Raw genomic sequence first — 18,663 nt, forward strand, 5'->3', positions numbered from 1 at the left:
ACAGTTATTCAATTGATTACTCATTATTAAAAAATAAATAAATAATAATGATGTTAATAAGCTAAACAAAGCGAGAGAGAGCGAGAGAAAGAGAGAGAGATAGAGATAGAGAGAGAGAGAAAGAGAGAGAGAGGAGTAGAAAGCCTACATGCAGTGTTCTACTCATGCACATTGAGAAACGATCTGTTAAATTTTGGAAACACATTAAAATGAGTGACCCCAACTCTTTTCATTTTAAAGTCCTCAAAAACCGAAGAAATGGAGATTGAAAAAAAAAAAACCCTGATTCAGATGGTCCTGAAGCTGCAAACAAAAACCAACACAACAAATATGACTAACAGCAAGCAGCATCAGGACAAGGACATGCTCATCCACAAAATTAAGCCTAATCAAATATTAAATGCACAAAAAGAAGAGTATCTGATTTACTGGAATGAAGCAGCCGGAAAAAAAAAGGTAAACTTTAATGTTATTTAGACCTAAACAGGGATTATACGACAGCAACATATCTGAATGCAGTAAAGGACAGTAAACTAAGAACAACAATGACCAGATACAGGCTGAGTGCTCACAGTCTGACTGTAGAGACGAGCCGATACAGACAGAACTGGCAACCTCGAGAGCTACGCATCTGCCCACACTGTGCCCAGGTAGAGGTGGAGATGGAGGAACACTTCCTGACCCGCTGCACTATCAGCACATCCGAGAAACATTCTACACCAAACTACAGAGCATTTACCCACAATTCACTAAGTTAGACAATAAAACACAGCTTCAATATTTACTAGGGGAAAAAAATGAGTGTCCTTCTAGCAGCCCAATACATTAATGCCCGTCACAAAAAGAGAGAACAACACCAATAAAAACATTAGTGATGCGCCTGCAAACACACACACACACACACACTGACGATTATATATGAATCATTGTAAATATACTGATTATTATTGTTTTTATTACCGTTTTATCCTAAAAATGTACAGTTTTTCAGATCTATTTTTGTATTGATTTGAATGAATAATTAATGTTGAATAATATAGTATATTGAATATTTATGTGATTTATTTAATAATATGATGTATTGTTGATATTTTTTTATTTTATATAAATATCATCTTTTTTTTTTTTTTACTACTACTATTTACTATGTGTACAGTTTTTTTATTATTATATATGTATGTTACTTTTTATGTAAACTTTATAACTGCTTTGGCAATACATTTGTAATAATTGTCATGCCAATAAAGCAATTATTGAATTGTATTGAATTGAATTGAGAGAGAGAGAGAGAGATTCTTCTGAGACTCCATTGACTGCACAACAGTTAAGACATTTACAAGTATTAAAACATTTTTACTAAACTGATGTTTAGATTATGTGTAGGCCTCTGTATTCTGTTATATATCGTTTTTACATATAACTGATACAAATATATATTTATAATTGTAAAAAGTTATTATTAATTATTCATAATTCCCTATGAGCTTATTTTGCCAAAAAAAAAAAAAAATCTGAATTAAATTTACTTACGTCAACACAAATATTTTTCAAGTAGCGATCTCAAGCTTGGTGTCAACAGAAGTTTAAGTGAATTGTGCCTCTTATGAGATGTAAACCAAAATATGCTTATTACATTTTGTTTGATTTGTGGTTTGCTGCAAATATCTCACATTCTGGTGCCATTGCATCACAATAAATATTATTATTATTATTACAGTGTAGTATAACTTTTAAAATAATTTGAAGCAAAAATTACATGTTATGCAGTTTACAGTTTTATGCAATTTACATGTTACATGTAAGGCAAGAACATAACAGTGCTGGTTACCTGTACTAATGGTGACTGTGTCTGTGGCAGAGGTGGTGACCATATTGAAGACAGTGTTATTTGGGGCACTCTGTTCTCTATTATTATAGATGTGCTCCCCATCCTGATGGGGTGGTAGACTGGTGGGTGTGGGATTTGACATCGAGACATCCACTGAAGTAGCTACAATACAGAAAATATGAAATCAGGTTCTGCAGAATATTGTATTTGTTTAGTAATATATTATAATTCAAAGGAGAGAACTTTCCTTCTATTATCTTTTGTTTCTTACAAACGTTGTGAACAATGAGAGCTAATATAAATTAACCATGTAAGGCTTGAAGAACACATATATGATAAAAAGGGCATGCTAAATGTGTAGGACCCTAGTCAGCAGCTATAAATAAATGAAAGCTATTCATAAGACTTTAACAGTTCATGACGTATAAGATAAACCACACTGTGTCTAAAACAGGAGACATACATAAAATCCTGTGGACCACATATGTGATGGACAATAGAAATTCTAGTATTGCCTCTGCAAAAATTGTTTTAAGGAACAGTTTGGGTACCCCTCTGTGGCTGGATAGAGAGAGAGCGGCTACAAGAGAAGATCACATCGATATGCCATTCAGTTTCGGTCATGCTTTTCATACAGTAATACATAGTGTAGTGATAGTGGGATGTGTAAAATTATCCCTTTTGTGTGGAATTCAAAACCTATAATCACCTAATTCTGACTGATTACAACACAGAATTGATTTGAGTTAGTCAGTGAACATCTCAACAATCCTAACACATGTGCAACCAATCATGAAAAAGGATATTTAAGATAGCCAATTGTTAGTTTTGCTTCTCCTTATTGTGAACCAGTAAGTAGTAAACCTCAAAATAACTTCTCAATTATCTAAAATTAGAATAATTTTTTCAGCATGAATTAGGAGGATACAAATAGCCACCACAAAGGTTTAACGTCTCTATCTTCACATTCAGAAATATATTAACAGAATGGAAGGCCACAGAAACAGTTCTTGTGAAGAAAATATCTGAATGGCAAAGGTAAGCAATGGTTAGAATGGCCACAAACTACAGACCACCTCAAAAAAGGTCCAGAAACATCTTGCTGGTGATAATGTCATTGTGAAGAGTGCCTTGGACTGTGGAACTATGTACAAAGAACAGCTTAAAGAAAGGGTGATGCAGAAAAAGCCTTAACTGCATTCTGCCAACAAGAAAATTTGTTTGAGGTATGCAAAGGCCCATCTGGACAAGCCAAAATCATTTTGGAAAAATATACTGTAGGGAGACGCCACAACCATAGACACTTTGCATGACAGAAAAAAAATGCTCCCTATTGTAAAATATGCTGTGGGGATATGTGGCAAGCACAGTTACTGGAAACCTTATAAGAGTTGAATGTCTCATGGATTCCACCTAGTATCAGCAAATTATTAGGGACAAAGTTGCATGTTTCAGCAGGACAATGACCCAAAGCACAGTTCCAGATCTACCAGGGAATTCATGCTAAGACATGATACAATGTTCTAGAGTGGCCATCCCAGTCCCCAGAGTTGAAAATCGTCAAAAATCTATAGATTGACTTGAAAAGGGCCATTCATGCTCAGCACACATCAAACATGACTGAGCTGGAGAAATTTTGCTAGGAAGAATGGTCCAAAATGCCTTTAGCAAGAATTCAGGGACTTATGCTTGACTATAAAAAGTGTCTACAGGGTGTTTTGTTCACCAAAGGTGCCTGTACATTGATATCAGTATTCTGTTGGGGAGTCCGACTTTTTGCACTTGTCTGTTTTTGTTACGACTTAAATTGCACTGCAACTGTTGTTTAAATAAATGTTATGTCAGAAAACATTCTCATGTTAATTTCATCTTAGTAAATCCAAACGCGGGCGTGAAATCTACCGTACACAAAGTTTCTGTGTGTACACAACGTTGATACATGAGGCTCTTGATGACTGTGGAGGCCATTTGAGTAAAGTGAATTCATTGTCATGTTCAAGAAACCAGTCTTATATGATTCACACTTTATGACAAGGTGTGCTATCCTGCTGAAAGTAGCCATCAGAAGATGGGTACATTGTAGTCATGAAGGGATGGACATGGTCAGCAATACTCAGGTAGGCTGTATCTATTGTCCAACTTTGGTAAGCCTGTACGAATTGTAGCCTCAGTTTCCTGTTCTTAGCTGACAGGAGTGGCAACCGGTGTGGCCTTTCTTCTGCTGTAGCCCATCAGCACAAGGTTCGACGTGGTGTGCATTCAGACATGCTCTATTGCATACATTGGTTGTAATGAGTGGTTATTTGAGTTACTTTTTTCTGACCATTCTTAGTAAACCCTAGGTCATGCATGAAAATACAGAAGATCAGCAGTTTCTAAAATACTCAAACCAACCTGTCTGGCACCAACAACCATGCCACTTATCTCCCCAAAAATCACTAATAATTCTTCCCCATTTTAATGCTCAGTGAAAACTGCAGCAGATCATCTCGAGTTGCTGCCATTTGATTGGCTGATTGGAAATTTGTGTTAACAAGCAGTTGGTAGCAGTTGCCAGTGAGAGTGTATTCACATTTCTTCACGATGGACGTTCAGCATTCTCCAGCATTCGGTACCTAGACTGCAGCTCTGCACAAGACGTTTGGCCAGAGGAAAAATGGTCCTGCCCAACTGAGCCTGCTTTCTCTCTAGGTTTTTTTTTTCCTTCACTTTAATCAATTGGTGAGGTTTGTTCCTCATCGCTGTCGCCAATGACTTGCATGGTTCTGGACAGGTGGAGCTGCGCATTGATGGATTTGCTCTTAAGTGTTTGGACAGCAGTGAAAATCTAACCACACTAAACTGAACTTAAACTCTGAAACTGAACTGTCACAGTTTCAATCTATTATAATCTGAATAAAAAAATGATAATATTGCTGATTTGAAAGGCTAGTAGGCTATGGCTTGCAATTATTTAAAAAAAATTATCAGGGGTCCCCAAACTTTTGCATAAAACTGTAACTCTTCGTAAATTTTTGAAATAATCTTTATTGAATGAACAACAAATTCTTACTTAGCAATTTATTATGATCCAAAATATTCCACCACCATGTACACATTTTGTACTGTTGTGTTTTACAGTTTTCTAGAGAAATGTTATGCTTGCTGTGGAGCGAAGTTACTGCTTGTATAGCAAAGGCAGAAAACCATTATTTGCATCATAGACTTGGTTTCTGAAAATATAATTATGACAAACTCACTCTCAAAAGTTGACCATTCAGAGAAAGAAGTACCACTATGTGTCGTAGTTTCCTCCTCTTCAGGGTCTTCAATCTAGGCAAAAAAAGTAATGATAAATTGGAAATGAATGGCTAATTTGGTGTTAACATTTAATATTGAAAAACAAATGTCCTGAAATGTCATACTCGTACGGATAATCTAAAACACATAGTCTTGTTGTGAATACTTTTTTCTTAGATCTTCTGAGGCCTGTTGGATAAAACAGGTTGAACAAACTCCATGTTGACAGAATTTCGTATTGACAAACCAAACAAATACAACCTAGTTAAGATCAGGGGCCGGTTCCATGGAATAAAACATGAATATATGGAATGAAACGTGAATTTATGGAATGAAACATAACTATATGGAATAAAAGTTTGAATATATGGAATTAAACTTGAACATATAGAATGAATTTCTGATCATGGGCTCAGTGGTTAAAATGATTGCAAATGTGTATGGGTGTTTTCCAGTGTTGGATTGCAGCTGGAAAAGATTTAGCCAAAAAAGAAAATGAATGAATGAATTTCTGATCACCAGAGCCATAGTGTGTTATTCATTTTCATACAAAGTTTCATACAAATTTTTTCACACAAAATTTAGTAGCAATTTAACACCCTGGCTATAATGCATGATGGTCCAGGTATCATGCAATCATTTGATTTGGTCTGGAAAATGAAACATGAAAAAAAAAGGAAATATTTACTTTAAGTTATATCCTACTCTCATTAAATGTGGACTATTAGTTGTGACATTAGTAATCATAAAAGGAGTGCTGTGTGTGATTCAGTTACTAACTAAAATGGTTTGTCTCCTAAGCCTTGTTAAAGTCCAAAAAATCTTAATGTGTGGGGAAAAGAAAAGCTAGCAGATTTTTTTGGAGTAACATGATACAACTAACAGATTATTTTGGAGTAACATGATATAAATCTGAATCAAACTTCTAGCACAATGCCATCAGTCATGTTTACAGATCGCATTGGTGTGATTTTTGCCCTGACAGGCTATTTGTTTTTACTAGCCTAAAGTGCTCTTAATAAATTAATTAAATTGGAGAGCACAAAATACAATTAAAATCCCCTGTCCTATAGACTATACAACATGCTATCAACACAACACACTTTCGATTGTAACCTTTTCAACAGTAACCTAAGAATCTCGTTCTTGCTATGATATAGCCTACTCTGCAATGGTCTCAGATGAGCATTATTTTTAGCATTGTTTTTGCTTCAAAACCAGCTAAATCCACTTCTGCTTTTTATGCAAAACCTTCTAAATCCACCTATTGAGACAAGACATTGTAATTAGTTGAAAATCACTAAAAATGGAATTAGAGATTATTTTACCAAACATAAAACACAAACACAAACCACCTGAAATTAAAAATACATCTGTCAAGTAAGTGGCGGTTCATTCCGCTGTGGTAATCCCTGATAAACCAGGGAATAAGCAGAAGGAAAATAAATGAATGAAATCTGTCAAAGTGCATTAATCAATAACATTAAAATTGACAAATTAAATATTAACAATCTATTGTCATTTCTAATATTTGGAATTTGGATTAAATGCAAGTGGAGCAATGCAAACAAGCTTGTTAGATTCAAAAAATGTAGTGTAAAACATTGTGAAACATTATTATCTGTGCATTGTCCATTACTAAAAAAAATGAAATAATTTATTGAAGTAATATAAATAATGTTTATGTTTATACATTATATTTATCTTTTAAAACACAGCATGCATTAGCAAATAAAACACAAGGTAGACCTACTGTGCAAAAAAGAGGATGTCTTTATTCATCCTCACTATACTCAAAATCTTGGTCTCTTTTTTGTCTCGTTTATCCTCATAGCATCCAAGCTCATCAAGATAATGCAAAGCAGTAATGAAAGCAAAAGGTGGCTACTTTGAACCTAGAATGTGACATATTTTCAGTTATTTCGCACTGTTATGCCGCTTTCTCATATAGGGGTGCTAAATATAGGTACATGTCACGGCATCCTTATTTATCTAGAGGTCATATCATGCGGGCCTCTGGGTAAATTTTATTTGAAAGTAAAATTACAAAAATGTAGCGTTATTATTGAAAATGATTAGAGGCAAAATAAATAATACTTCAAATATCTCTGTACATAACAGAAAAATCAACAAAAATGATGCAACAATAAAAGTGCATTTGTATTACAGTGGCAGAAATATATTTTTGGACAGGTCATGTCAAAAGTGAGCGGGCACTTTCATTAATAAAAAATATAGCATTTAAATTATTTAATTTTTAACAATCAAATTACAGCGGTTTTATATCAAAAGTTGATAATTATTGATTGATATAACTGGAATAACTACAGCAGTCGCGATCGTCTGATCTTATATGAAGCATGAGATCGTGATGACATATGATGATGTGTGCAAGTGCTGTAGTGGTGTTCCAGTTCTTAGGGGTAAATTTTAAAGCCCTTTCCCTTTACACTCTGGTTTTAAGGTTCAAGGGTAAGGGGTAGGGGTACAAAAATAGAATTGGAATTGGGCCTTAGATTTGCACACATTACTAACTGAAACTTAATTGGAAAGCTATGTCCTCCTGGACATTATTAAATAGGTGCCCGATCAAGTCTGGCTATAACAGGGGATTACCGTGTTTGATAGGGTAATCGATTCTGATTATCAAGATGATGGTTCGCCTAAACCAGCAGAAATAATAGCAATAGGACAAGATAACACTGTTGCAGTGATGGAAGCAGGAGAGAAGAAATGGTTAACTGTTTCTGCCAATAAATGCTCTCTGAGAGAATTATAACAACATTTGCTAGGTCTTTCTTGTGTGCAAGAATATTTAGAGATGACTCTTACTGGGGCCTTATAGGGGAGAATGGAGCCAAAACAATCAAATCCACAATTGTTGGGCCACATCCTTTGGGTGCACACCAGGATAAATTGCAAACACTTTCTTTTGAGCTGAGGGAAACCATTTAAATAAACCACAGGAATACTGATAAGATATTCCATTGTTCCTGGGCTTCAAAACTTAAAAATCATTCTTAAATCTGAACTATCATGAAAATGATCTAGTTGTTTTCCTGCAGTAACTGGATTATGCTGAATTGTTAGACTTTTGGCCTGGATGCCAGGAACAGAATTAAAGCTAACAGATGTTGCATATCCCAGAGTACAGGACAATGTTATCTGTGAAGCTAATGATTCATGTATAATCTGTATATTATGGGCAACCAGGGGTTGCATGGTATACCAACCTCATCTTTGTATATTGAAGAAATGTAACAGATAGATATTAGATTGTCCAACAGATTTATCTATGTTAATGCAAATGCTTGTGTCATCATTATCTAGAAAATTACTTCAGAGGGGAATGTGACGGGCAGAAAATTACTGGATCACAAAACCTACCCACTCACAATCCCTGGCCTTTTGCACTGTTCAATTCTACAGAGATTTACAATGAAACCACATTTCACCTAATAATACTATGGGTCCATAAGCCACAACATTTAGATTGACATATTGTACCAATACCGCACACCTGCATATCCGATGCACATGCTGTTAAATACACCACTGCATACTGGGCAGGGCTCGACAATAAGAACTGCTCGATGGCCCGGGACCACCGTGAGATGGTCAGGACAGGATGGTTTAATTTGGGTCTGACTGTCTAAAACAGTCTTAAAGGGCACACTTAATATCACATGATGCTTTGTGTTGCGGCAAAAATATGAACAGTGCCATGCATTTTAGAATTGTAAACATAGCCTATAAATTTCTATCAGGGTACGCAAACTGGCACAGCATAAAATTGTTGCTGTGCAATCTTTTTTTTCTGCAAAATGTTCATTGTATGAGCGGATTTAGGAGACATTCCCAAAGAATGCATCTTTGCACCCAAAAAAAAAAAAACGCAAACCGCAGCGCTCAGGAATGGTTTAAAACAGTTGTCATGTCAACTCGCTGTAGTAAACAAAGCCTGCAATGCACACTCCACCTTCAAGCTCTTCTTATTGGCCCACTGCTCAAGAACAGAATGCAAATTAATTGGGTAATATCAGATGTCAATCACTCACTTCAGATGACAAAGAGCTACAGCCAGGAGCCACAGGCATGTAAAGGTCAGAATATGAGAGCATGAATATAACGCTGACAGATTTAGTTTTTTTAAACCACCTAAAGTTACAAAAATTGCACATCTTATTAGTGATTGTGGTTGATTTTTTTGAAAAGTGAATAAAAGACTTCCGGTGGGTTAAAGTCTGCTATAAAAATGACTAAAGCTATTTACCTTAAGGTCTGAGGGACGATATTGTCAGTCATGCAACTGTTGTACATCCACCATTGCAAAAGAGCATGTATTCACTAAGATTAAACTAATACTGCAGCTCATGAAAGTTACTGCAGTTACTGCTATTAAGACGATGTATGCAAATAATAAGTTATATGTCAATATTATTTGTGCTATATCAGACACAACCCGTGAGAACAGCAAAGTTATTGTTAACTCAGTTCATCTCATTGAAGTCAATCAGTGCGTGCAGGGTCAGTGAGCGCATGCAGATTTTTGTTTGTTTCTGTTAAATATGTTCATGTAAAACTTGTAGTAACAGTGCTCATAATTTTTGGTGGGTGCGCCTACATTTTTGAAGTTAGAAACATTGATGCTACCAACCAAAAAGGTTCATTTCAAGCTCTGTATGTTTATATATAAAATACATTTTTGATTTTATTTCAATCACTGAATGTTTTTAATTCCCAGTTGTATTTAAAGTAAAGTTATGCTGAATAAAAAGTGTATTTATACAGTTATGTTTGGCTTTTGACACATTATTTAAAATATGAGGCTAAGAAATCGATATTAACTTATTTTTTTGGTGGGGCCGATAGAAACTAATTTTATAGTACTAATTTAGGAGTACTTAATACCCTCGTCAAACAGGTCATTGCAATTAAGTTGTCAAAAGTGGAAAATATTAATTTGATGTTTTATAAAAAATAGGGCAGTGTATGTTATCGACGATGTTTCGTCAGAAATACCAAGCTTATTAGGATGTAGTTTCTGCTCGTGTATTGAAACATTCTATGAATGACTTCACTGGTATAATTTATCATCCTGGATAATTTGGACAAAATGTATTGTTAATATAATGTCTGAAAAAATTTAACTTTATTATGTACAACAAACAGTAATGTCCAGTAATTACATTGCTTGGAGAAAAATGTGGAACATCAGTGACTAATATTGGCTTAAAATACAATGGGTACAGAAAGTATTTAGAGCTCCTTAAATTTTTCACACTTTGTTATATTGAAGTCCTTTGCTAAAATAATTTAAGATTTTTTTTCTATGTACACACACCCTATACACCCATATCACATGGTTCTAAGTATTTAGACCCTTTGCTCTGACATTCATACATTTAACTCTGTCTATTTCTTCTGGTCATCATTAAGATGGTTTTACACCTTCATTTGATTATACTGATTAGACTTGATAAGAAAAGCTAGACACCTGTTTACATAAGACCTTACAGCTCACAATGCATGTCAGAGCAATTGAGAATTCACACCAAATCCAGATGTGGAAAAATTTGTTGCATCTGTCCCAGAAACACTCATGGCTGTATTAGGTCAAGATGGTGCTTCTACTAAATACTGAGAAAGAGCTTGAATCCTTAGGACCTTGTAATAATTAGTTTTTTTCTTTTTTCTGTGTTTTTGTCAGTATGGGGTGCTGTATGTACATTAATGAGTGGTCACAGTACTGTTCACAAGTGGGAACAATTCAATGTAATCAGGGCAGTTACACTATGAGAATAATCATGTATTGTCTATCATAACTTAAGGATCTTATTTTACCATGTATTAAAACTGTGACTGGTTGAGTCCTTATCATAAGTGCGATTAACATATCTCTGACTGACAGTACTGATCAAGGAATTGGAATGGATTGGAATGTGCTGTTCGCAAATGAAGGAGCAGTTGTCTAAAAGTGTGATTATTCTATACAAATTGACATAATGATTGAAGTTGGACCAAACACTGTGTGTTACCACAATAAATCCTCATTCCAAACTGCCTTACTTTGGATTTTCAGGATGCCTAAGAGATATACATATTTGGCACTAGTGAAATGGAACCTATTGGTTAACTAATGAAACTAGTGCTATGATTTAACTCAGTTACAATGGGAAATTTTGCACTCCAGTTTGGGAATATTTTTGGAGAAACAGGCTAAATTACTAAAAGTTATAGAGAATGTGGCAACACATCTTCATAACACTGCACTCAAACTCGGCAAAGGAACAGATAGCAAGCAGTGGAATTTCATGACTTTAAATTTAACAATGCTGTTTCTTACAGAGTCAGGAGTACAATATTGACAGCAGATAATCATAATCTGATGTACTCAACAAATGATCAGGGGCCTCATGAATCAACACTACGTATGCACAAAAACTTTACGTACGCCAGGTTTCACGCTTACGTTTGGATTTACTAACAATGAAATTAACGTGAGAATGTGCGTTGGTCTGTGCCAAATTCATGTCTAGCGTACGTGTATTACGAAGCAATTATGTTAAATTGCACACTACAAAGTATCGCATCAATATGTGAAAACATTGCAATTAATTTATAATTGATAAAATAGGCTAATTGACTATATATATAATTTTTTTTCACCAATTATGTGATTTAGAACAGTGGTTCTCAAACTTTTTTCACCAAGTACCACCTTAGAAAAAAATTGTCTCTCCAAGTACCACCTTACGACGCTATTTTTTAACCAGTATTAAAAAATAGCGTCGTGGGCCTAATTAAGCAGCTACAGGTGTGCACAGTTTAAAAACGATGCAGATTAATTCCTATTATTAAGAATATGTATTATTGTCAGTCACTTTAAACATTTTAAATAGTCTGAACATTAACTGTGCTTGCAGGTTTAAAAAAAAAAATTAACATTTTAGTTAAAATGTTTAAAGGTTCATAAAAAAAAGGCGCTGTTCTTAAAAAGTAAAAAGAAAACATCTGCACTTAAATCTAAAGTATTCATAATAGCCTATTCATCAAAAGCTGGAAATGTTGCTTGGACCTCATAAATATGGGCTATATGTCATATTCATACACTTTTAGACAAATCTTGAAATGTTAAATGTACAAATGACAGGGTTCATACAGGCACAGCCTAATGAAAATCAATTGCAGCACCTATTTTTTTTTTTCAAGATTGACATGCTATGTATTGAAGACCTGAAATGTATTCTCAGCAACCCATAAAACATTGCATAGGAATAAATACAAATAAAAACCATTAATAATAATAATAATACTAAAAATATTTATTAATCATATATTAATAATATAATAAACCTGCACTTAATGATTGTGAAATCTTTTTTGTACTCAAGGAAAAATACTATTACACTGCTAAAATAACACATTTTTTTGTAAATAATACTAATATTAGATAAAAGTACAAAGTACTCTTGTAATAAGTACTAGTTGGTTACTTTTGAAAAAAAAAATCAGATTTTCATTTTGAAATCACTTTTTTAAGTGTAAACCTGATTGAATGGTTTAATTGCTTAAATCTCAAAGCTACATGGATAGGAATTTGCACTAACAAAGGAAGTATGGTTGATTTTTCCTTTCATGACAATTAATCTTTTTTTCAATAGCACTGGCAAAACTACCAAATAAACTTTAAGGCCATAGAGACACTTTTTGCCCATTTTTTAAACAATATTTTCAAGCTTTGAAAGGTTTAATTAAAGTATATGGTAAAAATATTTAAATTTAGCCTTTTATTTACATATTTTACACTATTTTTCTTTACAATATGGCAAATTTGTTTCTTAAATAGCTGTACATCACATGTAGATTTTATTTTACACTTGATCTTAATCTAAAATACAAAAAAAATAAATACAAGTACACTTTCAGTAAAAAAATAAAACAAATGACTTCATTTTACTTGAGGTATTTGAAATATGACAACACTACATTTATCTATGCAGTGTTTTAAGAGCCTTTTTTAAGAGCGAGTCGACTGGCTGTCGGAGAGCGAAACGTGTATGTAGAAAATCAAAAAGGCAGGAAATATGTCCGCGGTTTAATTACTCTGCTAGACATCTCTATAGTGAAAACATCCGAGAAGCATTATTCCAACAAAACTTTTGTTTTTAAGTTGTTTTTTCTGTCTCTGCAACACAGAAAGCCTTTGTCCCGCCCTTACGTTTCACGCGACTAGAAAAGGTGGACTGTGATTGGCTACTTTTCATGTCAGTCAAATCACCCTTCAGAATCAATTCTTAAACTTCGGAAACTGATTTTCAGCAGCTTATGTCACAAAGCACTAAAGTAAACACTCTAAGCACAGCGTTGTGATCGTACACTTCACAAAACAGCCAATGCTGATCACATCGATGTTATATTACGCATCAAAGGATTAAAAGTGTTAATTGTTTCTTTCATTATTTGGCGATTCCTCTGCGTACCACTAGGAGGAGGCCCGCGTACCACTAGTGGTGCGCGTACCACAGTTTGAGAACCACTGATTTAGAACATATAAAAGCATTTGCAAATGTATACAACCCTTCTATGGCCTTATTAGAGGAAATTGTCAATGGTTGAATCTAAAGAGAACGCATTTTTTAGGAATCACAGTGATTTTCTGAAACACGATGATGACTGGCTTATTAGCCATTTCAGATATCCAAGAGCTATGGAGCTCTGTGCTGAGTTGGGTTCAAATATGGAAAGAGAGACAGCAAGGAGGCTACAAGGTGGCAGGGTGCGCGATGGGTGGTGTATTTAAAGATATTATTCCAGCTTTTTTATATTTTACTTTATTGAGCGTAATTATTTGACTTCATATCAGGAGACTGCGGTTATCCATTCAAAACCTAGCTGTTGACCACCCTCAACTACCCACAATATGACCAAGCGTGCAGAAACAATGATGCCCATTCTAGCACTCGGTCAGTTGTAGAGTGGGCGATTGGGCAGCTGAAATGCCGGTGGCACTGCCTTGAGAGGGGAGAGGTGCTGCTATACCGCCCTAACAAAGTGTTCCTCTAATACATCTGTCTTCCACAGACACGGATACTACTCCAGACAGTAAGGTGTCGCCCACAATTATGGCAACTCTCTCCTCAAAGGGTGTTAATTCATTTCCTGTTCCCCCGCCTGTTCGGTCAACACTTTGACGGTGCACCACTGTTCTCCTCTTAACCTGCACCTTAACATCAGACCATTTCTTTTTTAATTCGTTCACAGTGCGTTTTTGTACAAGTTTTTGTATATAAGGCCCCAGGTGAGAAGGGGAGGTTAGGATATTGACTCCAGTCATGCTGACATGCAAAAACTCGAACGTTAGAAATAATGGGCAGCTAGTTGAGAGAAGTAAAGCTCCAGGGGAGCTTGATCATCTCCCTCTACCCTTTCAACTAGTAGGCAGCTGACTGTTTGGTGTGGTCAACTAGTAGGCAGACCAGGACCCCAATTTTGTCTATACAATGGACGCGTGTTGGTCTTCTAATGTGGCTTCAATGGGCCCCCCTGTCTAAAGATCTGTAAATAATCTTTTTGCTTGCCACTGTGTTATTCATTCATAATCTGCTTTCTATCCACTCGCGAGGCAGTGGCGTAGTAGGTAGTGCTATCGCCTCACAGCAAGAAGGTCGCTGGTTCGAACCTCAGCTCAGTTGGCGTTTCTGTGTGGAGTTTGCATGTTTGCTTCGCGTAGGTTTTCTCCGTGTGCTCCGGTTTCCCTCACAGTCCAAAGACATGCGGTACAGGTGAATTGAGTAGGCTAAATTGTCCGTAGTGTGTGTGTGAATGTGCGTGTGGATGTTTCCCAGAGATGGGTTGCGGCTGGAAGGGCATTCGCTGCGTAAAAACTTGCAGGATAAGTTGGCGGTTCACTCCGCTGTGGCGACCCCGGATTAATAAATGGACTAAGCCGACAAGACAATGAATAAATGAATGAATCCATTTATGCATTTTTATTATATATTATTCAATATGGTTTATGAATATCATGTTTATTATTATTATTATTATTAACTAAATCAGCTCTATGTACCAGCAATAAACAGATTTATTGCTTGATTTGTATGGTGTACAGACCTTTTATTGGTACCTTCTCTTGTTAATGAGCACCAGACCTGTCTCACTCAAGTGAAAATACAAACCACACTAAAGCCATTTTGTATGATGAAACACTTCAGATACTAATAATTTGGGCATACTAAAACACCTCCTCTTGCACAAATTAATTAAGCTCTGTGTGCTCACATCTGTCAGTGGATCACCAGCTTTCTGAAATATAGGCAGCTGCTGGTAAAGATGGGAAAATTCTCATCCAGTGCCCCAGGGATGTGTTTTCTCCCTACCGCTCTTCTCCCTCTACACCAATGATTGCACCTCTACAGACTCCTCTGTCAAGCTACTAAAGTTTGCAGACAACACCACAGTCATCGGCCTCATTTAGGACAGTGATAAGTCTGCTTATAGACAGACAGTTAAAGAGTTGACTGTCTAGTGCATTCACAACAACCTGGAGCTTAACATGCTTAAAACAGTGGAGACTATCGTGGACTGCAGGAGGAACCCCCCTTTTCTCCCCCCACTTACCATGTCATGGACATCAGTCATTTAGGATTCTGGGCACCACCACCTCCCAGGAGCTGAAGTGGGGCACTCACATTGACTCCATTGTGGCCCAGCTAAGACTGTACTTCCTTCATCAGCAGAGGAAGTTCAACTTGCCACAGGAGCTGCTGAAAGAGTTCTACACTGCCATCATTAAATCCATCCTTTGCACTTCAATCAGCTTAGCTACCAAATCTGACTTCTGAATACTATGTCAAATAGTTCGGACTGAGCGAATCACTGGTACAAGCCTCCCTACTCTGAAAGAATTGTACTTATCCAAAGTAAGCAAACGGGCTGGTCAAATTACAAACCATGGTTCACTCTGGAGCCCTTACATCCAGCACATTTGAAGTTTTATCATTTGGTCGATGCTACAAAGCACTGTGAACCAGAACAGCCAGACACAGGAACAGTTTCTTCCCTAAGGCAATCCATCTAATGAACACTTGATCATAATTGAGGAGCAAACACTATTTACACACATACACCTATTTTATTTAACAACATACATAGTTAACATTTTAATTTGCACATAATATAGATATACATACAAAATTGTATATAGTACTATACTGTACATGTGTGTCAAAAATGTATAGTCTTTTATTCCTTTATTATCTGTGTCTTTTTGTCCTGTCACTGTCATTATGTTTTACAACAACAAATTAATTGTATGAGTAAACATAGCTGGCAATAAAGCTCACTCTGTTTTTGATTTAAGAAAAAGCAAAAGAGGGTGACACAAAGCGAGTTGTCCATGTTGTTGTACCTGTGAAATTAATTTATATCTGATACTTTCCAGTTCCTGGTGTGGTGAGAATGTTTTTCAATTTATGAAGTTTGAGTTTGCTTATTAAGATTGCTATATAAAGTTAGCGTATTTATACCAAGAAACAAATTACTCCACAACTAATTTAAAGGACCGTTTATACAGACATAAAACATTCAAATAAAGTTTCATTTAGAGTGAAAGAGCACAAAAGCAACTTATTTCAAGATGGTCAAGATGGCTGAGAGATTTAGGGCCATATCATACACCTGGCAAAATGTGGCGCGGCGCAATAGTTGTTTGCTAGTTTCAGCTTAGCGCAAGAGTCGTTTTGACGTTTTGCGCCACGCTGTTTAAATAGCAAATGCATTTGCGCTCATATGTGCACCCATAGGAGTTCTGGTCTAAAAAAGAAGGCGTATTGAGGCGCATTGCAGCACGTTACTATTTTAAGGAACTTAAATAGAAGGTTCAAATAGATGAGATCAAAGCTGGTCTATTGTCCACCACAGAGCGCATCAGTTGTGCACCTCGCTTACACACTGCTTAATACAGACAGGGTGTACAGCAATACGCAATTATCTTTACAAATAAAAATATTTAAAATATTAAGGATATATATATATATATATATATATATATATATATATATATATATATATATATATATAGAGAGAGAGAGAGAGAGAGAGAGAGAGAGAGAGAGAGAGAGAGAGAGAGAGAGAGAGAGAGAGAGAGAGAGAGAGAGAGAGAGAGAGAGAGAGAGAGAGAGAGAGAGAGAGAGGATTTAACAGGGATATATAGCCTATAGGATATATATATAGGATATATATAGGATTAAAATATTACAAAACATTATTTTCTAGCCTACATAAATATAAAAACCAATCTGTGCGTACAAGGTTTCCCTATCCATGAGAGCGAAAGTGAAAGTAGATAATATGAAGGCCTTATCTCTCATTCTCGCACTGCAAATGCTCTGTTTAACTGTTTACTTGCAAGTGAAATGCTTAGTTTTTCCAATTACAAAATCCGTCATGTCCGTCATTAGGTTACTTATGTTAATCATTTTGTTTTAGTTAAGTAATACTTATTGGTAAATTAAATAATTTGTGCATTCATATATTTATATTTGCTTCCTTATATCTCTAAAAAATTTCACACAGAATTTTTTCTTAATTTCTAAAACATAAGTATTATTACAGCATGCAATGTTCATTAAGAATTATTTTATTTTATTTTATTTTAAATATTTTGTTTACAATTAATGTGTAGGATCTACTAAGTATGTTATTTCAGGTTTGTCAAAATTTTGAAAATATATCAGGTTTAATCAAAATATATTTTTAAAATGGTTGTCAATTGTGTTAGGTGTTTGGGTAAAAAATTAATAAAAAACGATTAATTTAAAGGAAATTATATTTGGAGTATAACTATTTAAAGTAACTGTACATGGTATTTTAAAACGTCAAAAAGTGAATTACCTTTTTTACAGTTGGTTTTGCAGAAACTGTGAGATTTTAAGGTAATGGAGATTCATTTAGGAAATTGTGGTGGTAAATGTTAAGTACAAAGTTTTCAATTAATGCAGACAAATGCTCCAGACTTTCAGACTTTTTTTCCCGAATATCAGGAAAAAAAAATCAATTGGAAAAAAAAATTCTTTCATGATTGAGATTTTTAAAACAAGGTTTCTGTGAGAATCATTCTATATACAGTTGATGAACTCTAGGCCAAAAGCCAAATGAGAGTACGTTTGAGTAATTTCCACAAGAGTCAGAAATTAACTTCTATTTTAATGGTGAGATAACATAAATATAATGAACTTCAACAAATTTACAAGGCACACATAAACACTACTGCTGCAGCAAACATTTAGGAAGGCAACTTAAAGTAAATGGTCTTATATAATTGCAATTTGATAAACTTTTTTATTCAATTAAATTTTAATATTGTAGTTCATAAGCTACTCAAATTAGCTGTAAAATCTATTTTAAAGCTAATTTATTTGTAAATATTTAAATGCAAATGTTTTATTTAAAGCCACTATTAATGTTATTGACAACTCAAAACTCTTAAAATATATCAAATTCAAATATAATATATAATATGAACAAATTATAAGCAACAAAAACAAAGTAGT

At 35.0% G+C, this 18,663-nt stretch overlaps 1 protein-coding gene across 5 annotated transcripts in view; it reads right to left on the reverse strand.

Annotated features, from left to right (window-relative positions):
- zfpl1 (zinc finger protein-like 1) overlaps nucleotides 1-18,663 on the reverse strand; it is a 32,390-nt gene that overhangs the window by 10,914 nt on the left and 2,813 nt on the right. For 4 of the 5 annotated variants that reach the window (XM_073950021.1, XM_073950022.1, XM_005168620.6 and 1 more), the window contains 2 exon segments: nucleotides 5,068-5,140; nucleotides 1,829-1,990 (listed from right to left, as the gene is read on the reverse strand). In XM_073950021.1, the coding sequence (XP_073806122.1) occupies nucleotides 1,829-1,990; nucleotides 5,068-5,140 (235 nt within the window). 5 annotated transcript variants of the gene reach the window in all.

Source organism: Danio rerio, chromosome 5, assembly GCF_049306965.1.
Source record: "Danio rerio strain Tuebingen ecotype United States chromosome 5, GRCz12tu, whole genome shotgun sequence".
Taxonomy (NCBI): domain Eukaryota; kingdom Metazoa; phylum Chordata; class Actinopteri; order Cypriniformes; family Danionidae; genus Danio; species Danio rerio.